Consider the following 27,916-nt stretch of genomic DNA (forward strand, 5'->3'; position numbering starts at 1 on the left):
GGGAAGACCATTCTGTAAATTAGTAACTTTAGGGACTGGTATTGACAAATCATCAATGCCATGTTATAACTAGTAGTGTGTCAGCATCAGGTTTTTTGTCTCCCTGTTCTAACACGACTTACCTAGTGCAGCCCTGTCGACCGGATCTTTTCACGCGCAACCCTTGAATTTACGTGGAAACTGATGAGGTCTTGAAATTTTAAGCGTACTGAACGTTTATCTTAATGCACCTTCTCCTTGAAATCTGCAGGTGCAGTGAATTTAAGAGGCGAGTAGCTTGGGCCTGAAAAAGAGCGTAGCGCGCTTTCCAGAAAAACAAAGCAGGTTTAGTCAAAACACTGAGAATCTGTTTAATACAGCAATAAACGACGTGTCAAAATTCCAAATGCGAACAGTCTTAGAAAAATAATCATCACTTGCGCTCATTTGTAAAGCAGTCACTTCTTGATAAAGTGTCGGAAAGGTACACTTAGCATTTAATATGATTTCTGATTTTATACTCATTAGCCTGTCTCTTACAACCATGTATTTTTTAAACACAGCCTTCCTATAGAAGGGACGGGCTTTTGAGCTGTGATCACGATTATCATAAAGCCAGGTTATGCTGTAAAAAGCTCTATGACTGCACAACTTCCAAAGGTTGCCGCAGTGCTGCAGGAGCCGGCGCGTATATCCAGCCTTCCCTCTGAACGTTGCTGATACAGAACAATGGTCGGGAGTCCTGTGCTTTGGTCTTTGGAAAAAGGCATAAAACTGAGCGTATTTATATGAAACGTAATCATAAGATACAATCCTCAAACTGGTCATGTTAAATAGTGAAGTGAATATATTCAATTTGTTAAAACTGATCAAAATCAAATCGAACTTTCATCGCGTCCTTTATTAATGGAAAACTTAAGTGAGAAGCTGCGTCTTTAAAAGTAAAACGGAAAACCTTTTTTTTAACTGCGTGTAAACGAGCCTCATGCTTTCAATGGCACTGAGTTAAATCCAGTTCTTCAGGCATCGGGGTCAGTATGATAAATATGACTGCAAGCAAAGCTTTAACCCTGAGTGGAGATCAAAGAAAGGTATATACACCTACAATAAATCCATTCTAAAGCTTGATTATATTATTGGAATCAGATTCTTACGCAATTCGCTATCTAAAGCGGCTAAAAGAATTTGACAAGTTAAAAATATGCCATTTCGGTCAGTGGTTGTTTTCTGGTGAAGCATCAGCATCCACTGGAACTTTGCTTCTTGGGCCCTCAGACTGAATTGGGGGTACTCGCTGATTCAAACGAAGAGAACCCGCTCGTTCTGCGCAGTGAGTTTCAATGGCTCCACCAGATTAAACACAATTTGCTCGTGCCGTTTACTGACGACATGCGGAGAAACCTAAACGCTCATTCATTTTAAGGTGTAAGAAAAGAGAAGAGTTGTCTCTTCCCTTTGTCAGCGCCACCTCTCCTCTTGCCTTCCTCCAAACGAAAACACCGTGAGCAGAAATCAAGTATGCAAGCACGTTAAAGTGAGCAGTACAGAAACCAGGGTAAGACTTGCTTCAATCAGACTGCCGCAAGAAAACTTTATTCGACCTTCAACTGCTGGGTAAACTCTCTTCATTCTCTGGAGGTAACGGGAAACAACGTCAATATCAGGTTCGCCTAAACAAACAAACAAACAAACAAACAAAAGGTGCAGTGTTCTCTGCAACAGCCAAGCTCTGAACCAAGGTTTAAGAACCTGTCTAAAATTGCGGTTTTAGTTCAAGTCTTAAACCATTTTCTGCGGTTTGCCATTCTAAATCGGTGCGTATCAAGACAGCGTAGGGACGTGGAGAGTTGTTTCTTGTGCACAGATAAAACATCTGTGTTGGTTTCTAGCCAGAATTTTTTTGTAGCAACTCATATTTTACCAAAAAAAAAAGAATTCTTTTTGTATTGTCTGGCTTTTTCTAAATTTAATTTTGCATCTGTTCAGATGGTAAATGCCAGTCAGATTTAGGTAGACTGAGATAGTCTCCCACCCGTTTGGGGTAGAACGCACAAAGCTATCGCTTACACCTTTTCAAATTTAACTTTACTTTTTTTTTTTTTTGGAAGAATTTCTAGTTTGTGTGCTGCTGTCTGTGTGCTGTGGATTTTCTATAGTCACTGCTGACAACCACGTCACGCACCCCTTCTGATCCAAGCTCTTGTAATCCTGAAGTGCAAAACCTTCGTCTTAAAAATAATTAGAGTTTGCTATATGGGAAGACTTTACCAGAATCTTTCAAGTTGTTCCCTTTCATTATTCCTAATGATTTCTCTCTATGTGAACTTACCTCTGTATGAACAGATATTTACTGAGAACTGCAGCCCCCCCCTCCCCCCAATTTACAAGCTCTAGGTTGAATTTGATTTTGAACACCAATCCCACTTGTGAGAATCGATTTGAAATTGAAACACCCTGTAGAACCAAAAAAACAGTCTGTAACAAAGGTCCAAAAGGGAAGATTTTGGGGCAAAAGCATGCTTTTACCATCCAGAAGCAGAACATAGGAAATGAAAGTTCTGCAAGACGTAGATGTGCTCCTAGAAGATTTTTTTTTTTTTTCAAGTACAGCGCTACATCCTTTCTGTGTTTTCAGAAAGAACTAATTTTAATCTTAAAATATTTTTCAAGTTTCCCTTTGTCCTAAAAGTTGTGCGTGTCGATTGTATAAAAGCTGAATTTCTAACAGTTTGCACTGTTACTTTAGAAGATCTTAAGACAGCATCGTGAAACGCCTCCTTTCTTTCTACCTCTCGCGCGTGGGGTCCGTGGGACCCCTGCGTGCTGCTCCCCACACAACTCGTGAGAGTCCCGCTGCTGTCGGAGGGGCAGGCTCATTCCCGCAGAGCAAGTCGGCATCTTTCCCCTCGCCTCCTGTGGTCCTCGCCTGAGCTGCATGATCTTGAAGTAGTAGAGGTGACGATCCTGTGTTTGCAATACTTCTATACAGTGGAAGTTTGAGGTCTAAAGAAAACAGCACCTTTCTTTTTGAGGCACTGCTTAGTAATGAGTACAAATGCAAGTTAGCACAGATAATATGTGCTCTCCATCACAGAACCATGGGATGTGTTGGGTTGGAAGGGACCTTAAAGATCATGTAGTTCCAACCCCCCTGCAGTAAGCAGGGAGATCTTCAACTAGATCAGGTTGCTCAGAGCCTCATCAAGCCTGGCCTTGAATGTCTCCAGGGATGGGACCTCCACCACCTCTCTGGGCAACCTGTGCCAGTGTCTCACCACCCTCATTGTAAAGAACTTCATCCTAGTGTCTAACCTAAACCTACCCTGCTCTAGTTTAAAACCGTTGCCCCTCGTCCTGTCGCTACATGCCCTTGCAACCAGTCCCTCCCCATCTCTCCTGCAGACCCCCTTCAGGTACTGGAAGGCTGCTATAAGGTCTCCTCGGAGCCTTCTCTTCTCCAGGCTGAACAACCCCAGCTCTCTCAGCCTGTCCTCATAGGAGAGGTGCTCCAGCCCTTGGATTATCTTCGTGGCCCTCCTCTGTGGTGTGCTTCTTGCTTTTTTACTGGTTTACCATGATCTCAGAACTGCTCTCTCAGCAACGCGGAATTGATGAGGCTTAGTTTCTCTTTGAAAATTTTGTGATTTAACTGAAAAATAATATAGTTGCAGGCTACAACCAAAACTAGCAATCCAGCACAGTCAGATTAGAAGCAAATTTAATCTATCCAATAAAAGCAGAAAATCTGAGACTTCTACTATAAAAAGATCTTGTCTGCTACCCTGTTGGAGCCCGTCCTTACCTTTACTGTATCCCAGATTTTTGTCTTTCAGCATATGATAGCCATCTCCTCCAAATAACATATAGGACGGAAGAGTGACGTTATATATTTCATCCATCTGGAGCGGGACGTAGGCTGGGACTCGGCAGGCTGTGCAAAGCACTTCTAAGCTAACAACTCTGCTGCCCGAGGCTCTGGAGAGATCGTAGACCACGTGGATGCCTGCAAAAATACACGTTTGAATGTCACTTTACGCAGCACCGCTTGAACATAGAGGGTTAGAAGCAGCATCCTCCACCAAACTTTCAACAGATTCTTTACGTTAGCTTATGTGACTGAGAGGTTATATTGTTTTGAGTGATAGCAGTTAATGCCCTTTGCACAATAATTAACCTTTATCCTAGCAAATTTATGAGATTCGAGAATTGCTGAAGTACTGTCCCGCCTCAGGTGTTTATCTGATTGTCTGTTCTCATCGCTATTCCACAGAAGGAAATTACTGGTCATGGGATTAGGATACTGCAAGATAAAAATACCTTCCCTCATTCCTGCAGACACAGGCTTTCCCATTACACTGTCTATTTGGATGAAATGACTTCTTTTAATACCAGCCGGCCACCCTAACTGAGCAGCTATTATGGATAATAAGTACTGTCCTGAAAAAAGCAAGCCAGGCCAGGGCTGAACGTTGCGGTTTCTCCTCAGTGTAGAAGTACCGTTTCTCGTTGTGAGCCTTCTTCAGTCAAAGCCTGGGGAGAGTCAGGCCCCCAGGACAGCACTGCCAAGAACTTGCTGATCAGGAAGCCACTAAAGTTCGTCCAAAGCACAGAAGCTCTTCCAGCCCTGGCCCTCTTCCTGCTCTGGATCTTCTGTCCTGAACCCTTTCCAGAGCTACCACTTATCTTTTTTTTTTTTTTTTTTCCTGTGAAAAGGCAGCAAGCATAAGGGCTGCTGCTGCTTTACCTTAGTGGTACCCAACAACCTGGTAACTCACTGGTGAATCGTGTGCAGGACAGGGGTTGTGTCCTTGGCACGTGGAGGTTCTACATCACACGGAGGGGGTAGTGCCCCCATCACCAGGCCGCGTGGCAGGGGAAAAATCCCTCAGCCCCTGCCCTTCAAGCTTAACTTTTCTGCTAAATAAACAATAAAAGCCTCACTGCATCGCAGAGAGACCAGGAATAAACATGACTGTAGCCTAGTACACATCTGGGTAAATACACGGGGGGGGGGGGGGGCGCGATTCAAGAAATGCGCATGCTTTTAATATTAACTCTCCATCCCTAAAATATTTAGAAATTCACCGGAGCAATTCCATAGCTCATTTGGACTAACTCTAAAACTGTCAGCAATCATAAGACGACGGCGCAAAATGATTTTGACAAAGTGAAATTTGGCAATAATTTGCAGAGACATCCAGTGCGGGGTTTCAGGTGGGCTGCCAGTGAAGAACTGAAAATGGGAGTTTGTTGTAGCTGTTACTGGGTTACAGCTACCCTCAATTATATCTTCCTGTAGCTAACTGAAGTGTTAAACGGCTGCCATTACGGGTCACCGAGCCGACGGGGAATCCCGCCTCTGCTGAGGGGAGCAGCGGTGGCCTGGGTGTTGCAGCGGCTCAATTAAACACACGCAGGATTAACGGTGTTAGTTGGCTGAGGCACAGGGCTAGCATGGACGGCCAACTAGATTTCCATTCTTAAAAGAGGCTTCCAGGTGTAATACGAACAAGGCCAACGGAAGGGATGGCCGGCTTGGAAAACTGAGAAGAAAACGTACCTCCAACCTGCAGCAGCTCTCCGCTTCCTCTTCCGTATCTGTGCACGCTGTGCTCAAAAGCTTCCTTCAGAGTGGAGCCTTTTAACCTTACCAAATCAAAACGACCTCCAAATGGCAAAACAGACAGCAGATCTTCCACAGTAATGCTACCTGGGGGAATGAGACTTTACTTACGTTATTTTTTTTTTTTAAATTTACACTATTATTAACAGCACAACATTGACAAGGAACATGGCAAACACAATTTGAGAAAACGAGGGCCAACAGAGGTGAGGGTCACATCTACCGCCTCAGCCAAAGAACCTGCATCTTTATCAATCAGCAAGTATCACGACTTATAAATCTGATGGAACTGTATGTATTGCTATTTAAATAACTCTATTAAAAGAGATTACAGACCACCGACCTAAGCTGAAGGAAAACAGATATTCTTACTAAGGCAAATTTTCCAATTGTTTAAGATTTATTGATGTAGACCTACAGAAAAATTTAGCTAAAATGAAAAAAACTGTTTTATGTGATACCAGGAAAATAAGAGGTGTAAAATTTTAGCGTTCAGAAAACCCAGAATTCACTTATTCTACACTTATTCTGCTGGGACCCTTCTTATGAGGGTCCCAGCAAACCAGACCGCATGACCCTCTACAGTAGGGTGGTTAGCGGAAGAAACATCCTCTATCTTTCTTTGTTCCAAGGCAGCAAGGAGAGAGGGAAATGATAAAAAGTGCTGTGTACAAACAACGCTAGTAAAGTCTATTAATGTCAGCCTGAGTGCAGTTGGGGCTCTAATGATGTATAACCATTTGAGAAAGTTTGAAACCGCTTCCAAACACTGTGCAAATCCCATCAAAACAAGCCCATACCTAACATTGGGTTTGGGCTCGCATCAGAACTCGATTCTTCCTTCTTGATAAAGCTGTCATTCAGCTTGTAATTTTACATACCATTAGTGCTCTGTTCATCAATGGGTGACCGTATCCCACCTCCATTCAGGATGCACATTGATACGTGGTTCCACGACTTTTTATCCGGACGTACGACATTCTCATAAAGCTATAAAAGGAAAATGTTTAAACTGATTTTTAATCTTCACTTAGTCCAGGCTCTGGAAATTTACAGCCAATACAATCTGAGACGGAAAAGAGACAGAAATGTTTTCTATCTTCTTTCACATTACCTTCAGCCCCACACTAAAATACTGCATTATTAAAAAAACAAAAAGGCAAACACAGTAAAATAAGTATTTTGCTTTGTTAAAATATTTGCCTTTTTCTGTAATAAACTCTTGAACTCTGCCATAGTCTGTGTGTGTATGACATGGCCAGGGCAGGCCAGCTGAACAAAGGAAGGATGATTCTTTGATTCCAGCAACTGTAATAAAGACAAATGATTTGGCCACATTTGGAGAACTGGGAAGTGAAGAAGAAAGACAGCTGTACCTTAAAAACATGTAGGGGAATATATAAATTAATCTCTTGTTGTATGTTGCAGGGAATTAAGATTTTTCAGCTTCTCTGAGATTGGTTTTTAATATTTGGAATGGTCTTGGCAAAGTAGAACGATGTAGAAGAGTGGAGGCACAGGAAACAGGCATACTAGGTCAGACCCAAAAGACTCTGCACAGCATCATGCCTCCAACAGTGGCAAAACGCTCACAAAATGAACGGACAAGACAACATTTGCTTGTGGCATCTTAAAGAAAAGAAAATGGAGACCAGGGATTTACTCAGTTGCATAAGGACGATGAACCTACAGTGTTAATCCTCAGAAATAAATGAGTAGAACGGGAAAAGGCTGAGAAAAAAACCAAGGGTAATGGAAAGGATGGACTGGTTTCCGTGCAGAAATGACTATGGTTGTGACTCGTCAGTCTCACAAGGAGAGAAATACAGAAAGGACATGACAGAAGTCTATAAAATCAAGACGGGCTTGTGGAGGCTGGGTAGTGATCGGTGTGTTTTCTCATTTCAAGAATGATTCAGAGAGGGGTGACACGGACAGCCACAGACACAGAAAAGTTTCTGAACGTAGAATGATGACGCAGGCTAGGACTGCCTGACCTGGTAAAGAGACAACGTAACAAAAATATTTGAGAAGCCTATGAAATTGTGAGCGGCGTGAAGAGGGTGGATAGGGACCAAGTGTTCCAGTGCAAGGACTACTCCTCGGCCTCCGGCAGGCACCCAGCCAGTGGGCAGCAGGCTGCACACAGACGAAAGAGCAAGGTCTCTGCAGGATGCGCAGGTCAGTGGCGCAACACCCTGCCACCGGCTGTTGTGAAGGCTGACGGCAGTCAAAGGCAGATGGGGCAAGTTCAGGGAAGAGAAGTTCCAGTGGGAGCTAGTAAATACCAAGACACTACTTGTGGTCTAGGAAGTCCCTGAGCTGCAAGTTGCTGGAAGATGGAGGAAGATTTGAGTACAGCGTCTCCACAGCCTTGTCCGCTCTTCCCTCACTATCCTGCCTCAGTCACTCTTGGAGACAAGACATTGGGATGGGGAATGGATGGTCCTGTCATCTGTTCCAGTTTGGCCACTTCTCAGCTGCATCCCTGTGCCAAGTGTTTGAGGCCTCTGACTTGTAGGTAGATGTGTAAACGCTTTGTGGCTCTAGTTTAGCGATCAAAGTTATTCCCTATGGCCAGATCCATGGGATGTTCTTCAGTTCATAACTCATACTTAATGAATGAATGGATTTTTTTTTTTCTGATTGCTGATTTCAGTCGGAACTATACCCCCTGATTTACTAATTTGCCTGGAACAGATATCAGGATTAGAAGTCTGTAATTCCTCAGTTCCCCACAGAAGCATTTTTAAATTACACAGAATCACAGAATGGTAGCGGTTGGAAGGGACCTCTGGAGATCATCTGTCCAACCCCCCTGCCAGAGCAGGGTCACCTAGAGCAGGTTGCACAGGTGCAATCGTGGTGCTACACTTGCTGCTCTCCAGTCCTGAGCACAGAGGCAGTTTAAAACAAAAGCTCACACGCTGATGTTAGCCATTTCACAGCCGTTTCACATCTGAGTTCCTTTAAGGTTCTTTGTAGAATGCCATCTGGGTCTGTCAACCTTTTTTTCTGAGATTTTGGGCTACTCTGGAGAGAAGCAGCACTGAACTAAATGGACATCTGTTTTGACCCAGTACAACCGTTCAATCAATCTTTCACGCTTTTCAATCTCCGGATTTCCCAGGACAGCTCTAAATATTCAAGCCCATGGCACAGACAGGTCTGTTTTTACCTTCATACCCCTGTATGCCTGGCACCAGACGGAAAGCAAGTGTAGAACGGGTAATGCAAAGGCCATGAAGGACAATCCATGTATCTCCTCATGACTGCAGATAGTTGTCTAGAGACACCAATTTAACTAAAGTACATTTTGATCTCCCCAGACAAAATGTATAGGAAGAGAATCCACAGACTTCTGAAAGATTAAAGTTACTTTCTTGCATCTTAAAAAATGCCAAAGCATTTGATCACATTTTTCAAATAAAAATATAAAAACGCCTAGCAGGAAGAAAAAAGCAAGGTGGAACTGTTTTGGTGGAACTGTATGTGGAATTCCCAAATCTTAATCTAATTTGGAAATTAGCCCATGTACTAAGAATTATTTTAAGGATTACAATAAAAGCAATCAAATGGCCTGGATGACCAGCTTTGGGGAAATATCTAAATGAAAACTCATGGCTCCTAATTGGCTCCTGACTTTACGGCAGTGCTCATTTTCTGCAGTCATGTTAGTGAACGTTTTCCCCTGGAGCACCCAAAGGAAATGGTGCTGCTGTGGGAGAGCGAAACAATCAAAACCAGCTAGTTTAAAAACTGGAAGTGACTTCTCATAAAAAGACCTTCTGGTGTTACGGGACTGTTAAAGCTCAGGGATATCCATCAGGATGCAGCAGGGGCCAGTGACTCCCTCTGGGCTGGGATGCTGTGGACTTTTCTCTCTTCTGGGCCCGGCTGTGAGTGTGGCCTTTCCCCCTCCTTTGCTTCAGCTGGCACCTTTTGGTCTCTTTGGGGGGACAATTCATAGCAGTAACTCGTCAGAAAACTAGACAGAATTTTTTTTTCTGGGCTAGTGCATTAAAAAAGGACGAGCAGAGCCCAGTGGGTAAAAACGGGGCAGAAGGTAAGTGCTGTGAGCAAGAGATGGGTAGCAGGATGGGAGAGGCACAGGGGAGACGAGCTCTCCTCCTTGCTTGAGGAATGGGCTCCTAGATCAGACCGCCGTGTCTCTTCAAACCACAGCCTCAGAGCCAGCTGCAAACAAGCTGGTCTCTGTATTGAGGATGTACACATAGAAGAAACCGCTCCTTACTCTATACAGTAACATTAATTATAGCCTTTCTTCTGCCATATCTTTCTAGGGACGCTCTAGATGTTATGGTGTTGGAAAGCAGAACACAGCCCGTGCGCTGATAGTTCAGAGCCTGGGAGCGTTTCATCTGATAGCTCTAAAGTAACACTTAGATGGGATTGCCACCTGCTGTGGCAACGTCTTACCGCGGCATCACAAAGCAAATTTCCCATGTTACATTCTTGGAAACGGCACGCTTGGTTTGTACCGTTCAGGTAAACACTAGTTTTTCCAATCTCTTCCGAATAATTCCCCAGGTCTTTCCTCCATTTTTCCACTTCTTCTTTAATGTGCTCATCTATAAAGCAGTATGAAAAGTGTAAAATAAGCATCACACGTATCTCGTATTAGTGACACTTCAGTGAATACAAAGCTTAGGAAAAAAACCTGCTCTTCATGATTCTAAAGCATTACACTTTCCCTAAGGGCTCTTCAAGCAACATGACATCTACACTCAATTCAAACAAAGCCTGTAAGGGGAGCAGGCAGGACAGGACAATCAAAGGAACAAGCTATTCCTGTGCCACAGCAAGCTCATCTCCTCTATAAGACTTAAAAATATATTCGCCCAGTCCTGTTCCAACCTCTGACCGAAGGGGTTTCTAGCACTTACCTCTACAGGTGAGAAAATTTTTAATATACAAGTGAGCTTGGCCTTTATTTGACATCGTACCTTTTTTTTTTTTTTCCTCCCCAATTATAACTTCTTCCCCTTGAACATAGTGCTAAAAGGAATACTAGCTCAAATACTAATGTCAAGGAATAAACCCTTTATAGAAATTAATTCTCTATGCACATCTGTCTGCCAGGTGCAAATCGTATTCTGTCAGGAAAAAAAAAAACAGATACAAAGATACTTATATATGCAGACTGGTAATGTCACAACTGTTTTATATTAGCTATTAGTTTTACGCAGTTTGCCACGTAACTGTCAGCAACAGCAACATTTATAAAATACAAGCGCCTATGTATCTGAATTTTTACTTTTACTGACATCAGATAGAGAATGTAAAGTCTCTTTACATCATCTCGTTACATTAATAGATCACTGAGAATAACACAGTAAATAATATCTATGAACATAACATTTTTAAAGGATTTATTTTACAAATACTCTGCTAGAACCTAGAAAGTCTGGTAAAAGCTCAGAGCTTCATACAGCAAAACACTGGACAAGAAACAAAGACCAGAGAAACAGCCCCGGGTAATCACAAAGCTGACAAAAAGCAGGTAAGAGAGCTCAGAGTTATGAACAGAGAGCAACAGAGAGACTCTCCTCCCATTCTTTAAATGTTTCAGAACTGAAACACTGAACACACTCAGCACTGAAAACAAGAAGCCATGGGGTTTGTCTACTATATTTGCACATTGCCAGAGTATTCCATTTTTTTTCTGGAATATTTCCACTTTCCTATATTGCTCTAAACTCTGTTCTGAAGAACCCAGCCCCTGGCAAAACAGTGTAAATTAGTCCTCATAATCTTTTCAATGATAATTACAGGGCTAGCTAAAACGGGCTCTGCTAAATGGTAAGGTAGTGTATCACCTCAGCTCCTACAGAAGGACGTCCAGTGATTTTAAACAGACAAAAAACATACACTGAATTTGTGCATATTCAAAGGCCACTGTTCAGAAAGAGAAACAGAGGCAAATGGGTACGACTATAACACAGCTTGAATCCTACGCAGAAGAGAACTGCAAGCCCAGGAAGAAAGCTGAATTCTTCTGCGCCGTTGTACCGCGTCTTTAACGTAATGACACTCGAATGGTAGCGGCGTGCTGCAGGCACGTTCAACGGTCTGGTCCACGTACCTTCAGGAACACTGCTGTCCAGCAGAATGGGGTTTCCAACTGCTTCCACCACATTTCCGTTCTTGTCAAATGTAACGTTTAAGTAACCGAGATATTTTCCATAAGCGTAAGCCTGTACAACTGGCACCTTCCTCCCATCATCGGAGTCGACCATGTGTGGATAGGAGCCACTTGGCTTTTCAGTAGAGGGTGGGGTGCCTGGACGAAACAAGCGTGTAAAGTGGGTCTTCAGCTCATGTGGCCTTCAAGGAATTATTAGAATGACACTTAAATGTTTCTCAGCCTTATAAAAAAACCAAATAGGATACTAAGCAGAAACAACGATGAATGCATTGGATGACAAGCACGCATTTGACTGACCAGTTATGTTATTTCATAAAAGACGATGTTGTTTTCAGGACATGAGCTCTAATAACTGCCACAGTGTTTTTTAAGTTGTGACAGCACACTCCTCCATGACATCATGTCACAGTAACAACAAAGGAACTTTTCATTCCGATTATTTCAACCTAAACCTCTCAGTAATAATGCACACATACCAGCCTCTGACTGAAAAGTTTATTGTTAAGCCTTCATGCAACATTATTCTGCATCAGCTAGAAAATGAGAATGTTAGTAAAACATACATAGGACTTCTTGATATAAGAGAATCTAAACTATTTTTATTGATAATATGCAGTCAGAATACCTACAGAATACAAGCAGTTCCATCAATTTGTGCATACACCCAACTGATTTTTTTTAACTATAGCAAACTTAGCCTCCAAAATTTCAGACAGGCTGCAAACCCTCTGCAACAGCAAACTTCATCAGCATTTTTGTTATGTGGCCATGGATTTAAAACTCTTACCAACCTGCAAAGTTTGAAGGCTGATTAGACGTAGGACTTGGAAACAGACAGATTAAAGCACCGCAGTTACAGAGAAAAGAGATCTCAGCTCAAACGGCTCAGGCTGCCACAGGATGTAGAAACCATGCAGGGGAGGAAAGCGGCCAAGAAAACTACGCAGCACAGGTCTTGTCTCAAGGGTACCAGCCTTCTCCCTGTCTCCTTGACAATCTTATCATCTGAGTCGTATCACTCCCCCGTTATTCCCGTCAGTATTCCTGCCCCACCGTCAGCAAAGACCAAGGTCGGGCAGCTCTGAGAGGCATCACGTGCTGCCTCCCACTGCAGAGACACCTCTAAGCCTACTGCTCACTCCTGTCCCAAAGCCAGCGGCATTTCCCATCTCCATGTGGGTGAGAGCCGGGGTGCCGGCAGGGCAGGGGCATGGGGGAGCAGGCACAGAAGACATGGATCCAGAGGAAAGCAGGCTCTTCACATCCCCTGCTCACAGAACAACTGGTTTCCTTCCATTTATAGTTGTTTCCATAATATGAAATCCTGGGATAAGCAACATGACAAATGTTCCTCCTAGAACTCCCAACATGATTCATATTTATCTCTGATCCCTTCTCTTCTCCAAGGAGAACGGCTGTAACAAACTACAAGATGAGCTAAATTTACCAGAGAACTAGTGTTTCTACTTTCAGCCTGGCCGACAGAGTTAGTTTCTTGGTGGTGCCTCTTCACTATTTGATTTATTTTGGGAAGAATTTAGGAAACCCTGTAGCTAATGAGAACCCTGCAGGATTTGTGCATGTAAGAGTGGCTTTGAGTTTTTTTGGAACTGAAAAAGGAATCAGTTTTGATCCCTTGCCCTTGTGCAGTCCTCAAATGAACAGGGCATTAGCAAGAGAAAGTCATGATTTCTGGTCATCGTTTTAGTATACGTCAGCTGTGTGAGATTAAGTGGTTTTCCAGAGCCTTGCTCATTTCTTGCTTTTTGAAGAGATACTTTCTGATACTAATACTTTCTTGCAGCATTAATTACCACTACAACATTGTTCTGTTGTAAGAGAGATGTGAAATGAAATGAAATGAAATGAAATGAAATGAAATGAAATGAAATGAAATGAAATGAAATGAAATGAAATGAAATGAAATGAAAAGACTTTTCAGTGCATCTTATCCTCAAAGAAAACAGCACTAAGAATTCATGCACACACCTCAGTCCCAGTGTGAGATGCAATGCTGTTTCATTACAAATGCACAAATTCATACGGGGTAACTGAAGAATCTGCAACACCTCCCTATTTTCTTACCTTGTTGTAGCCAACACACTACGTTCTCAGAACGTCCTTTCTGAAGAAAACCAGAAATTAAAATGCTCTAGCCTAAAATTACCATTACTGTTTGAAGCAGTTCTACAAACCCAAAGCACGCCTGAATAAGTCAAGACAGCGTTTGCCACATAATCTGTGGATAAACCGGAGATCTGCAAACGTCTTAGATGAAAGGTTGGACTAGTCCAAGATTAGGCCCTTATATTAAGATATCTCTATGGAGGTGTCTGCATGGGCAATATGTCTCTCAGCTCCCGCGACAGCCAGAGATTCAGCTGGTATGTCTCCACTTGGACTGAGCTGAAATATTCTCCCAAATTCTGCTGACAGTTATTGATTACATCTCTTGACTTAAATGAGAGCTTATAGGCTTAATGTATAGGCATCGACACACACACAGAGACGTTTAAAATCAGATGTTCCACTCTGCAGTCAAATCACCTCTACAGAGGTGGCTATTGCATTGCGAGCGTTGGCTAATGGCTTTGACTCAGAGGGGAATGGTTGACAAATGCACTGATGGTGCTCCTCGACAGATTAGCTAGTGCTTCTCAGCACTTGGAATAAAAACTACAGACTCAGACCACATTCTGTCAAAAACCATATTTTGACTAAATAAGTGGATACATATTTCTTGGTGTATCTCCCCCAGATACTTCTTCTTATTTTTCTCACTTCTCTCCACTGTTAATAAAAAAGACAGACTTGTTTTATTAAAACAGTAAAGCCCTTGGAAAAGGGACCAGAACCCACTCCCAGCGGAGGTCTTTAACCTGAAGGCTGCAGAGTCCCATCCTATGTGGTTTCTCTGGCCTTGTGAATCTTGAACAGCTTCAAATGGGGAGAGACGGAACAGCTTGGCCCAGTCTAGTCTTGTCTCTGGGATGACAAGAGATGTGCACGTGAACTCTTACAGCTCTAGATAGGATATGAAGTCAGATATCTCAACTCCTGGAGCACTTCAGAGCACGATTCCAAATTGCAAACAGTGGCACCTCTTTGGACCGCACCCAATGGCTACCACTTCGAGGCACAAACATTGGCCAACAAGGCTGTGCAAAAGAATCTGCATTCCACTGTGTAAACCCACGATGAGTGCACACTTTGAATACTGCGTGCAGCCTTGGTTTTCCCATCACAAAAAATAATACAATAAAACTGCTGAAAAATGCCACCAGTGGGCAGCAGGCTGCACACAGACGAAAGAGCAAGGTCTCTGCAGGATGCGCAGGTCAGTGGTGCAACACCCTGCCACCGGCTGTTGTGAAGGCTGACGGCAGTCAAAGGGAGATGGGGCAAGTTCAGGGAAGAGAAGTTCCAGTGGGAGCTAGTAAATACCAAGACACAGTTTGTGGCTTGGGGAGTCCCTGAGCTAGAAGCTGCTGGGAGATGGGGGAAGATGTGTGTACAGCGTCTCCACAGCCTTGTCCACTCTTCCCTCACCATTCCGTCTTGGTCACTCTTGGAGACAAGACGTTGGGATGGATGGTCCTGTCATCTGTTCCAGTTTGGCCACTTCTCTGCTGCATCCCTGTGCTAAGTGTTTGAGGCCTCTGACTTGTAGGTAGATGTGTAAAATGCTGTGTGGCTCCAGCTTGGTGATCAAAGCTATTCCCTGAGGCTAAATTCAAGAGATACTCCAAATTGTTTAATGTATGACTGTAGCATGCAATTGTTTCTCTTTAACAAGCGGGATAGTAAAAGGTGAGAGCTTGGATGAGACATAAAAGGCATGAGAAAGTGACAGGAGATGAGTAGGGAGAGGAGAGGATGAAACAGACAGTGCAAAACATTTAAGTGGTAAAGTTCTTTGGGTACATGGTGCTATCTCTATGACTCGGGCACAAGGGAAATGTTGCTGAAAATTACAGAAAGTTCCTGTTATATTCTCAACGAGTTAATTAAGTTTCTGCTAAATATAATGAGCTATCTTTGATGGTTTAAAAAAAACCAGCCTTTCTTTTACTTGTGTCCCTATACACTGGCACAGGGAAGGCAGCAGCACTGGAGAAGCTGCTGATGGCAGGTTTTGCTTAAAGTAACATTGCTGCAGAAGGAATCAAATCAACAGTGTTTATCTCTGGAATTATGTCTACCTCTAGGGAAAAGAAGACTAAAGTCAGAGATTCAGAGAGGGACTGAAAAAGACATAGGAAACGTGGGAGAAGTTTTTTAATCGCAGGGCTAATGGAGAGCTATGAATACAGAATCAGATTCTATAGAAAATCAATATGTGATCACTTTTGAAACACTGTATGATTGATTTTTTTGGTTAAGTCACACACAAGTTTAAATGTAAACATCTTTTTTCATAGAATCAAAGAATCATAGAATGGTTAGAGCTGGAAGGGACCTTAAAGATCATCTAGTTCCAACCCCCCTGCCATGGGCAGGGACACCTCCCACTAGACCAGGGTGCCCAAAGCCCCATCCAGCCTGGCCTTGAACACCTCCAGGGATGGGGCATCCACGGCTTCTCTGGGCAGCCTGTTCCAGTGCTTCACCACCCTCACAGTAAAGAATTTCTTCCTAACGTCTAATCTAAATCTCCCCTCTTTCAGTTTAAAACTGTTGCCCTTCGTCCTGTTGCTACCCATGTGTGAACTCGAAACAGGTACAATATATTTGGCAGTAATTGACCGATATGACTACCTTTGTTCCTCTGTCCCACTTTGTATAGGTCACCTTGAACATCCACAGCATCAAGGAACCTTTCAGTGACTTAGGGCACTTCTTGCTCACAGACTGTTTTAAATTAATTTCTTCCACGGAAGTTATGAATAGGTACCAGCTATGAATCTGGCCCAGTACAGCCAGCAGTAAACTATATTTGTGAAAGTTCTCCAAGTTTAAAGAAAAACAGTTCCAGCTTTGCTCTAGAAGCAACATGGTAGTAAGAAGTAAAATACCTGTATAGAGAAATGTGTTTGTATGTCCTCCAATTACAACATCCACTCCTTTCACTTTTTGGGCAATATTTTTGTCCACAGTGAAACCAGAATGTCCTAGTGCAATTATTTTGTTCACTCCCATAGCTGTAAGTTTATTCACTTGTAGTTGCAATGCTTCAATTTCATCTTCAAAGATTACATCATCCCCTTAAAAAAAACCAAACAAAAAAAGGAACAAATGTGAATGTATTTACAAAGTACCTTAATTATAGTTTTAAAAAAAAAAAGTAGTTGATATCGGATACTGTTTTGTATAATTAATGGGACTTTGAAAGTCAGTGGCTTTCAAATGCCCCCAGTTGGTTCAAGCTCCTGATCTGACGTGATGTTTTCCAGTCTCTCAGGAGCACCCGAGTGCTTAGAGTAATACGTCAGTAAGTGTTTCAGTATAAACACTTGTATTGTACCACTAAGCTTTTTTCTTCCCAAATTATATTTCTTTGAGACCTTCTATCTTCTCCAGAGTGAAGTTAATCTCTCTCTTTTTACTCCATACTCATCTCGTTCTCCATCCCCCTCAGAAGGCTTTAAACAGTCGCTACTTTGAAGTCCTGCACTAAACTCTGAATTGCCTTTTTACACAAGTTATCTCACCTAATGTAAACCACTCTTACTAATACCAATACAGCACAGCACACAATTGAGCTACCACCCTGAAACAAGAACATAAAGAACAGAAAGTCTGGAAAGGAGAAACCTTTTCCGGACCACAATGTTGGGAAACTCACAATCTTTCTGCAAGGTTTCTGTGCCCGCTGAAATTATTCTAACATGACAAACAGTTACAAGAGCGCTAGACAAACATGCACTTTTATCCTGGGCACAGTGTCCTGGGTTGCGCAAAAAGACTTCCTATGTAAGGAGATAATTTCTTTGACAAAGTTTTAAGAACAGAGTCAGCAAACTGTTATCCTAAACTTTCCGGTGAAGACAACCGAGCAACATTTCTACCAATTTCCCCTCTACCTAATGCCTCTCCTTCCTGCAGAGTTTTTTGATAAAACCATTTTGAAATATGCCTTTAATGTCAGAAGATTTACATTATTTCATAACAAAGGGAGGAGTGAAACGAATTCACAATCCACTGCAAAATGTCTCAGGAAATGAAGAGGAAGCTGCTACAATGGAAGATATAAAAGAGGGTTACACAAATTGGTTCACCACCACACCCATTGAATAGTTCTGTTACTGCCAGAGGGAATCTCTGCACTGCACATTGCAGAGCGAATTGTGCAGTGCATCCCCCACGTTTTCTTCCTGTGGACCTCTTCTTGGAATCAAAGTCATAAGTTAATTGAGGTTGGAAAGGACCTCCGGGGGCCACCTAGTCCAAAACCCACTCAAAGCAGGAACTCAAAGCCAGATGAGGCTGCTCAGGGTCTTGTCTGAGCAAGCTGAAATTCCACAACCTCGCTGGGCAACCTGTTTTGTGACTTAACCGCTCTTACCATGACAAATTTTTTCCTTACGTCCCACCATAATTTCCTGTGGTACTACTTGAGTCCATTGTTTCTTGTCTTTTCTCGGTGCCCCTCTGGGAAGAGTCTGTCCCTGTCTTCTCTATAAACCCCCTTAGGACAGTGGAAGACTGCACTTAGCTCCCCCTTAGCCTCCCTTCTCCAGGCTGAACCGGCTTCAGCACCTCTTTGTACATCCTTGTCTTGACAGAAGCTGGGCCTCATGCAGAGCTACTGGCAAAAGGGGAAGTCTGAGAAATGCTCCTTGAGTGTAGGCCCTTCACGTGCTCATCTCACCATCCATGGACCACCTAAAACAGCCATGCACACCACGGTGTGGGGACCAGTTCTGTAAAGAGAGCTGAGGTCTCTAAACAAAGAGCAAGCGTGAACTGCTGACTATCTGTGCTAGCACGCAGTTGCCTGCAGGCTAACTTCTCCCATGGCGTGCAGCCAGGTGGCCCAAGCTCTCCCCAGCAGCACCAGCTCTGTTACCCCTCTACGCCACTGCAGCCTACAACGCACCATGCACCAAAGACATACTATTATTAATCTTCAAACCATACTAAAACAAACAAACCTACTTTCAGAATGAGGGGAAAAATGAGGCCTGTCCCATGCCAGTAAGTCCATCTTTCTCCCAGGACTGTTATGGCGGCAGGGCACTGGCAGCCACCAGCGCTGGGACAAGCAGTGGCAATGTCAACCCACCCACCCAGCCACTGCCTGCTGTAGAAAGGGATTCCTGCTTGGGGGTTGCAGGGGCTCCTTGCACTCCCCCTCTCCGTGACCCTGCCATGGCATCTCACACAGCTTCGTACCCTAGTCAACTCAGCACTTCGACTAACTGAGCTGAAATGGGCCAGCAGGTTCAGAAGTTACACAGCAGGGCACTGTAAGAGGAATTACACAGCGTTCATTTCTCTAAGAAACCAGGCAAAAAGCAATAAACCGCTTAGCATTCAACTGTATGTTTTTCAAAACAATATGAATTAAAATCAAGTGCTTATTTAAGAGTTAGTTATTGCCCATGTCAGTATTTCACTTCTCTTTCAAGGCACTAAACTCATGTGACATCCTCTTCTCTTTTCAGATGGGGTAGGGTTTCAGATAAAACATCCAATCTGTGCTATAAACGAACAAGCAAAAAGAACTGGCTGCATGTGAAAAATATTACGCAAGACAGCCAAAATAAAGTGGAATAAATGGAATTTAAAATTCCATTTTAGAAAACTCTGCCAAGCTGATAGTTTTGTAAATATTTTGCTGCCTGTGGGGTTACAGAGTAAGGAGCTTTGGGTTTCCACCTTATACAAAAAGACAGTGGGCAAAATGAGATACATTATTTCACAGCACCGAATGTGTATGTAGTACCTCTCAGGACAGATAAAGACATTAACTATTTTGTGGGGTTTACAACATCGCTGCAGAAGCAAGTGAGCTGGTACCACCCAATACTAGAAAGATGATCTTGGGGTTACCAGTGCGAAGCAAATACATAGACAACTCTGTCTGTGTGCCAAGTTATGAACAACTCTTGTACAATGTGGAAAAACTGGCTGGGCATTCAGCTGAGATAGCTGTATACAGCAAAACGGAGGAGAATTTTCAAAGAACTGCCAGTTGGCTGTAATCTATAAATTGTGCTAAGAGTTCCCCATCCCTATGGTTTCCAAACAGTAACATTAACAATACCTTCAGCAGAGATTAATTGTTCCTTCACAATGGAAACACTGAGATTTAAAGACTCTGTTCAAGTATGTTGATAGCTGTTTTAAGCAGATTATGAAAAGTACAAGTTGTAATTTCATAATTCTGTGCAAGTTATTGAGGTTTAACAACAGAAGAAATCACACTCACAAAATATTTCCACAGAAAGCAGTCATGTAGGAATTCACATGTTTCAGCATTTTCAAGCTTCCTATTTGCCCTGAGAATGCCCTAAGAGTGTACAGCATGCCAAAGCAATTGCTGCAGACTCTGAGAACACCGAATCATCTGGAAGAAGTGTGTAGAGATAAGCAAAGTGCTGAATTCACAACGTATCTTATTAATTGAATTAAGGAATTAGGCTGATAATTATTTTGCCACCAACCCACTTCTGCCATGATTTTATCAGTCTGAAGGATTGCATAGTCACTGAGTCATATTAACATATCCTGAATTCACATTTTCAAAGCTTCCAAATGTTCCTCCACAGACTGAGAAGGCAAAGGGGAAAATTATAAAAATTCTGAACACTATAAATGTTACTGTTAGAATTTGCCCTGCTTGTTACTCAATTACACTGTGGGATATACTTAGCTTAGGGCTGCTTCAGCTCCATCTATGGAGCTAACAAGCCTTCCCTTTTAACGCTGTTTTTTTCTAGTTGTGGCCTCTGTTATAATGTCTCAGCATACCAAGGCATTCAATAGGATGTCTAGACGTTACTGGAACCGTATTTAAATGCTTCAGAGAATCACTAAAACACCATCCGGATTTTCCTCCAGTATATTTATTTGCAAGAAAATTAATTCATTTGATGACTTCACTGCACCAACACAGTTGTTTGGAAGAAGAGCTGAGATCTATTTCATTAATCCTTAATGAAGCACACTATTGGCTGTCTGTCCATTTTTCAGATTTAGCATGATGTCAGATGATATCTACCCTCATGCCCTCAAGCACAGGTGAAATTCTATTGCCTACACAAAATACAGATCAATTTTCATTTTTGTTGGGGGGGAAAAAAAAAGGACACCAAAAACACATCACTGTAAACTAGAAGTGAGATACAGAAGTCTGTTCTGACCTCAATGTCCACTTCCTGATAGTTTAAACATACAGCATAGGAATTAGAGAGCACAGAAGGAACAGGTTTATATTCTAATACTTCCCCAAAGTATTGAATATTGCTTTTCTCCAGAAAGCTATGCGTTACTTCTATATTAATAAGCAATGGAAAAAGAAGTAATAATATGAAGTCCTTTTTCATTGTAGAAAATGTTTTAAACCGGTGCTTAGGGCATCCCTACTGCACAAACCAGGGAAGAAAGTCTGATTTTGTCAGAGGGGGGCTGAGCTTTGTGCAGGCAGTGACTCAGATCTCCTGCCGCTGATTCGAATGTGTTTCTCATTCCAGTAGACCATTTTATTTTACTAAAAAAAATATCCTCAACAAACCAAAACCCCTTAAATGTTGGAAAAAATAGAAATTGAGGAGTCTTTTTCCTCATCAATTCTAATTTTACTCATGAATGAAGCAATTGTGGTAAAAGCTGAATGGGTGTTCCTTCTGTAGTCCGATCTCTGGAAATATTTGAGAGGCTAAAAACATCTTGGGCAACTTCTGCTTCAAAAACACACACCAAGCTCTCTTTGCTTTTACTAGGGCTTGAGCATGGAGGCATCCAAGTGCAAAATTTCAACACCCAGAGAAATGTCTTGGTTTGAACACGTTTCACTCTCGAGACAAGCTGTATTCATGTTTTAACATTTGTTTAAATAGATAAATAACAATAAAATATAAAAGAATACAAATTTTAAAACCCAAACAACAATAAAACCACCAAACGTTCCCCCCAGCTCTCCTGCAATCTCACTGACCTTCTTATATTCTTAGATAGTTCAGTGATGCTAAGTAATTCAGGTCTGTATGAAAATGGCTTTTCATGTTAAGAAGCCTTCTCCAGTTTAAAAACCAGTCAGTTACAAAGTTGAATAACACAAGTTAATACTGATAAAGCAACAAACTTCTCACTTTTCAGCTGAAAACATTCATCTTTGGACTCAAACAAGCGGGCAAGTAACAAAATAGTAACAAAGGTTATAAACTTATATACTAAAGAAAACATACCTGGCTGTGAAAGAAAAGAAGTTTCCTTTGTAGTGTAGCCAACAATTCCTACTGATTCTGAGTCAAAATGTACTATTTTAAAAGGATTAACGTATTTCATCATTTTGTTCCCTAGTGGGGTTTTCCCCTTAATGTTTGCACTCAGGATTGTAAAATTAGCATTTTCAAGAAGAGGATCCAACAATCCGCTCACACCTTCATCAAACTCATGGTTCCCCAAAGCCTGTGAAAAGCAAGAAGAAAATATAAGACCCTACCTCCAATATTCAGTCTAAATACTCGCATAAATTATATACAAGTTATGTTTGGGAAAACAAAATCTATCTTGTAGGGAAGAAAACCTTATCCTGTCTAAAACAGCACATTCCTGTTTCTCACAAACACAAAAATTGAGGGTTTTTTTTAGGTTTAGGTTTTTGCTTTTCAGACACTTCTAATCATATACGAGATTAAAATCCACTGTTTTTTCATCCTGTAACTGCAAGAGGACTAAAAATAACCACAAAGGAAAAGATGTATTTTGTGTACGGAAAACACATAGTTTAAAAAAAAATACTGAAGAAAATGTTAAATGCCAATGTCAATAATTGTTATCTTTAAATAAAACATGCATTTTAAGGGCCTGTGCTTGGACTACAGATTTTTTTAAAACATATTTAATTCACATTTACTAAGAGTTCTTGCGTGCTTTAACATGTAACAAGAAAATATCATTTTCTAGCCATCGTCAATACCATTACCTAGCAGAAGCTCTAATGTTTATCAACTAGGGAGAACCTCCACAGACAATCCACAGTAGGTGTGCGCACACAGGCAGGTGTGTGCGTAGCACTGCGAAGCGCTAAGGCTATCAGGAGCAGTCCAGTTTATTTATTCGCGAGGTCATACCAACAAGATGAGAATGCTTAGTTGTTCTAGGTGGGTTAAGCAGAGAAAAATAGACTTAACCTTAAAGGACCACGGAACTCTCTCCTACCCGCCCCTTTGTCGTGATCAGCCTCAGCTGCCACATGCCTGTGCCTGCAAGTTTGGCAATAGCCAGCAAAACCTCTGTAGATGGCAACTTTGCAGAAGCACAATATACGCAAGAACCTCACGGCATATTTAGGTGTTAGGGGAGGAAATGATATAGCTGTAGACACGTGGTAATAGTGTAACTTGGTACAAGTTTTTGGGTGGCAAGTGGAGCAGAGCATGAAAGGAGCGCTAAAGCCAACGGACCAACTCTTCCAGCCAAAACTGTGCTCATAAATTCATTCTGAAGATTAAGTGGGGAAAGGCACATTCATCATCTAAAAAGACTTATATATGTCTCTGCTTCACTTAGATAAACAACCCCTATGTGTTTGTTCCAACTTTTATTCCCCAAACAGATTATGTTAACCCTGATCATGTTCCAACCCAAGCAGAACCCTGAAGCCACTACGGACATGGAAGCTCAGTATTTCAGTCAACTGACTGTCAGTGTCTTTCTTTTGGGGGAGACAAAGATTCCTGACTCCTCAGAAACCCACAGGCAGGTAGTCAATGGCCCTGTGGAAAAATCAAGATATCAGCAGTAACTTGCATTGGCAACTGACTGCTCCTGCTGACGCTAGTGAGAACACCACTCACACCCCAGGGAAGGAGCCAAATTGTTGGCATGCTGCTGCAGCACTTTTCCAAAAGAACTGAGGATTATCTTTAAGAAAATCCTGACTTGGGAAGACACAATGCACTCCAACCATATCCCATTTCTAACTGTATTCTAACTGCAATCTAATTTGCTGTAAGAAAAAATAAAAATAATATTTTTTTTATTATTATTATTATTAATAATAATAATAAAGAATAACACTCTAAGGAAACTCCCGACTGATGTTCTGAAAAGACATCCATGGACTGGTAGAGCATCTCAGAATGGTAACAAGCTATTTCCTTTTTGGCTCATGCATATGCCTTCTGCTCCTCCTAACTATGCAATTAAAACTACCCCAAAAAAAGGTTGCAAATGAAATAAGAATTTGAACTGGATGTAACTGCCATTAGCTTGTTGCGAAAAAAACCAACAACCAACTAACCAACCACTTATGAAACCTTGTTTCTCTTGGCTTTGTATCTTGTATTTGGATTATTTCATGTCCATTAGGACACAAGCTTTGATCAAAATTTTTCCCATGGTGCGGGTGGTTATAAAGTCTCTTGGTCATGAGAAATCACTGGTGGCTAATAATAGTTTTATTTTTGATGCAGCTCCTCCTCTGGGGAGGAGGATGTGGATCATTTTGGGTTCCTGTACTTTCCCTAACTACCCTTACACCCAGAGCTTCTAGGACTCTGTACCTATGCAATATCCCTTCACCAAATCTGAATCCACTGGCCAACATAAGTGTAAGTCACAAGGGGGAATAAACAGAAATGTTCAGGCACGCAGCATGTGATCATATAATCCTCCTTTTCACAAGAAACCAGGCTAAAAATATTTCAAAATCAGGATACAAATTAACAGAAGGATGCAACTTAGAAGTAAAGCTAGAAGACTTCTATCACCCCTCTAATTACTGCCTTTGCGATACTTAATTTGGATTCTGGTGTTAATTACACCAAAAAGAAAGGCTAGTGTCAAGAAAATTTGGAAGGCAATACCTAGCTGAACAGGAGAAAAAAGGCCTGAGGTGATAACAGGCATAAATGAGAAAAGGGCAAACTTAAGAAAGGAAATTTGTCCCATTTGTGAAACAAACCTCTAATGCTGACAGCTAAATCCTCCTGTGGCTCCTGCCCCCATCCTGTAAAAACTTCTATGACTCATGTTCCCTCCTTCATCCTGTTTGTAATCCTACTCCTGTATCTCACTTCTAACCATTTTGGTAATACCCACCCCTTCTGTTAGGGATGTGACTTCCCAAATTTTGCTTAAAGAAACACTAGCTCACCCTTCTGCAGCGTGGCTCTTACCCTGTCCCCCCCGGCCACCATCCCCACCAGATGGTCCCCGTGGTCCACGGACAGAAGAATCGAAAAGGATGCTGCAGTGCTGCCCAACACTCGCCATCTGTCCTCAGGCTCTTCGGTAGCAGAGAAAGGTGCTGAAGCCTCTGTAGTTTCTCAATCTATTCTGTCCCCTTCTATCCACTGACAATATTTAAATTATAAGATGCAGCACCTCCACAGAGAGCACGTGGTTGACTACTTCATCTAATGCATTACCATGAAGTACAAGCCTCTGGCTGTCCAGTAGGGTGCGGAATTACTTTTTAATCTTATTCTGATGAAAAAGCTCATGGGATCTCCTAACCAGTCTGAAGACGCTTCCTACATAACACATTTCCAAAACTGAGCTCTAGTTCAACACTGCTGATTTTGCCCGAAAGAATTTCCTCTTGTGATATCATTGGGAACTGTACAAACTCCCAGCCTGCGCATGAACCAGTCAAACCAGCAAATGCAAGAGAAATGGCAGCCAGCAGCAAGCGTTGGGAAGAAAGGTAGGAAAAACCACCCTGAGCTATTTCTGCACTGCAGAACCCCAAAGTGCTCTCCAGCTCTCAGTGAGGATGAGTCCTGAATGCACACACTCTTCCCGGTCACCACCAGGAAACAAAACTCTGTTAATGTTAGTTTTGTGATTAGAAAACCGTTCATTAGACTATGTGAACAGGCAGCAGCATCCTTCACAGACCTGTTTGTCTGGTATGAAGTGTGCTTAACCTAGGAGAGTGCACTGGGGCACCCCTTTCCCTTACATAGCTGTTCTGAGGCACAGGGAAGAAACAGGTGAAGCCATTTTTACCTGGGACATTGCAATCCTTTCCAGAGAAAGCAAAAAAGATGAAGACAGAGGATGTGATATGCGCAGAAAATTTTCCCCTCAAGCTGACAACTGGGATGAAATAAATAAACAGTCACTCTTGAACAGCAGTCACCCACAAACATAACTTTAATCCCTCTCCTCCTTTCTGGGGTTGTACGCAAGCAAAATAAGCCACGATAATTCCTTATATATTAACAGGCTCTTGCCCTGAGACAAAAGATTTAAGGACATGGAGTGACATGCCCCAGTCTCAGTCTCAAATTCTTCTACCTTCCTCTCAGCACTTGGACAACCAAAAGAGACAGAGTAAAGGTGGGAGACTGGCACCATCTCAGAGAGCTCCCTCACAGACGTGCTGTTATGGTCCCTGGGCCACCCGCACACAGCCCCTTACACCCCATCATGAGCACAGTTCTGGTGGGACTGGACATAACCAGGGTGGGACTGATGAAAACTAAAAATCCTCACCCTCTGAAACAGCACTTCCCGCACCACCGAAGCCGGCAAGGGCAGGCCACGACCCTCGGCCAGGGTAAACCCCTCTGTCGCAGGCCAGGGTCCTTGCCTGACTTCTTCTGGGCTTGCTTCCATGACTCTGCCAACCCCTCTGCCAACAGAGCCTGTCCATCCTGCCGCCCGCCCCAAGCCCCTGCCTCTCCCAAGGGGGGGTTATTCCACTGCATCGCTGTCTTTTCCTCTGTGTAGCCCTGGCATCAGCTCCCGGTTTTTGGCTGCCCATGGGGCTGCCAGCTCATGACTTCACCCAGCATCACCATCGCTTCTCTTCTCCTTGCTTACATCCCACTATTTTAGTGTGACCCACAGCCTTCTCCGACGCAAGGCTACCCACTCAAGGAGGCAGCGACGCAAACAACGGCAGCAGTGGAGGAAAGGGAGGAAAAGACCCAGCACCCAAGGAGGGAGGGAAGCCCCCCACCGCACCGCTCACCGCCCCCCACCCCCGCCCCGTCCCGCTTTACCATGGCATCGTAGCGCAGGAGGTTCATGAAGTGGACTGCCTCCCGGCCCTTGAAGCGGGAGAACCACACCGTGCCCTGGTACTGGTCCCCGGCGTCCAGCAGCAGCACGTTGCGGTGCGCGGCCCGCGCCGCCGCCACCCGCGCCGCCCGCCGCGCCACGCCGCCGAAGCAGCCCGCCGCCCGCTCCGCGCCCGCGCAGCTCCGCGTCCCCTCGCCCTGCGCTTCCACCCGCCCGTGCACGTCGTTGGTGTGCAGCAGGGCCAGCCGCAGCTCCGCCGCCCCCGCCGCCGCGCACAGCACCGCCGCCGCGCACAGCCACAGCGCGCCCGCACGACGCGCCATGCCGGGGGGGGTTCCGCGGCGCTCCGCGGCACCGCTCGGGAGCGGCGGCCGGGAAAGTGGGTGGCCGCGGGCGGGGAGGAGGGACGGGGAGCGCCGCGGCGGGGCGGGGAGCGGGCGAGCCTCCGGGGAACCCGCGCAGGCTGCGCGCCGCTCGGCGGAGCCTCGGGGCTGGGCTGCGCGCCCGCGCTGCCGCTCCGCGGGGCGAGCGGCCGGCGCCCGCCCGTCGCAAAGGGCGCGCCCTGCCTCCTGCCCGTCGGGCGCGGAAGCCGCAGGTGCTCCGCGGCTGCCGGGCGTCTGCAAGGGCTCGGGGCGGTCGCCCGGGGCTGCCGGGCACCTTCCCGGTGCGAGGGCTGCTCGCCGGTCCTCGGGGACCTCTAAGCCCCGGGCGCCGTCCTGAGCCCGCGTACTCGCCAGCCCCCGCTGCCCCGTCCGCCCCACCGGTGTGTCCTTCGCCACCGGGTTGGAGACGGGCTTTCGGCCGGCTGCTGGAGGTCAAACGAGATGGAAATTCAGCCAGCAGGGAAAGGACAAACTCCAGTGCTTACAGGAAGCCTTGGTGAATGTTTAGTACGCTGAAAGGGGTTTCCGAACCCTCACATGAAAATGTTTGTTTTAAGGGTTCCACTCAACCTCTTCTCCTCCGCTTTCTCCAACGATTCTTAAAATAAGAGAGTGCTA

The 27,916-nt window shown here is 43.8% G+C and overlaps 1 protein-coding gene across 3 annotated transcripts; it reads right to left on the reverse strand.

The window, feature by feature from the left end:
• Positions 1–789: 789 nt before the first annotated feature.
• Positions 790–27,682, reverse strand: NT5E (5'-nucleotidase ecto). Of its 3 annotated transcripts, none has more exons than XM_054195297.1 (9): positions 26,897–27,682; positions 22,124–22,346; positions 16,787–16,975; positions 11,709–11,906; positions 10,043–10,194; positions 6,484–6,592; positions 5,540–5,689; positions 3,782–3,982; positions 790–1,611 (listed from the first exon to the last, which is right to left on the reverse strand). In XM_054195297.1, the coding sequence occupies exons 1-9, from the start codon at positions 27,236–27,238 to the stop codon at positions 1,583–1,585; spliced, it is 1,593 nt and encodes a 530-aa protein (XP_054051272.1). In that variant the 5' UTR covers positions 27,239–27,682; the 3' UTR covers positions 790–1,582. The 3 variants fall into 3 exon arrangements, with proteins under 3 accessions (XP_054051272.1, XP_054051271.1, XP_054051273.1); XM_054195296.1 differs by having other exon boundaries at positions 790–1,649; positions 26,897–27,680; XM_054195298.1 differs by lacking the exon at positions 26,897–27,682 and adding an exon at positions 25,896–26,084 and having other exon boundaries at positions 790–1,649.
• Between the last annotated feature and the right edge of the window lie 234 nt (positions 27,683–27,916).

This window comes from Rissa tridactyla, chromosome 3 (assembly GCF_028500815.1).
Source record: "Rissa tridactyla isolate bRisTri1 chromosome 3, bRisTri1.patW.cur.20221130, whole genome shotgun sequence".
Lineage (NCBI taxonomy): Eukaryota > Metazoa > Chordata > Aves > Charadriiformes > Laridae > Rissa > Rissa tridactyla.

What these genes read in the sequence shown, in the direction of transcription:
- NT5E (XM_054195296.1), bottom strand. Translation starts at nt 27,238, where the DNA reads ATGGCGCGTCGTGCGGGCGCGCTGTGGCTGTGCGCGGCGGCGGTGCTG. An exon ending in TCCTGCGCTACGATGCCATG is followed by an intron (nt 22,347 to 26,896) that starts GTAAAGCGGGAC and finishes TGCTTTTCACAG; the next exon opens with GCTTTGGGGAACCATGAGTT. An exon ending in TGATGAACAGAGCACTAATG is followed by an intron (nt 5,690 to 6,483) that starts GTATGTAAAATT and finishes TCATTCCCCCAG; the next exon opens with GTAGCATTACTGTGGAAGAT.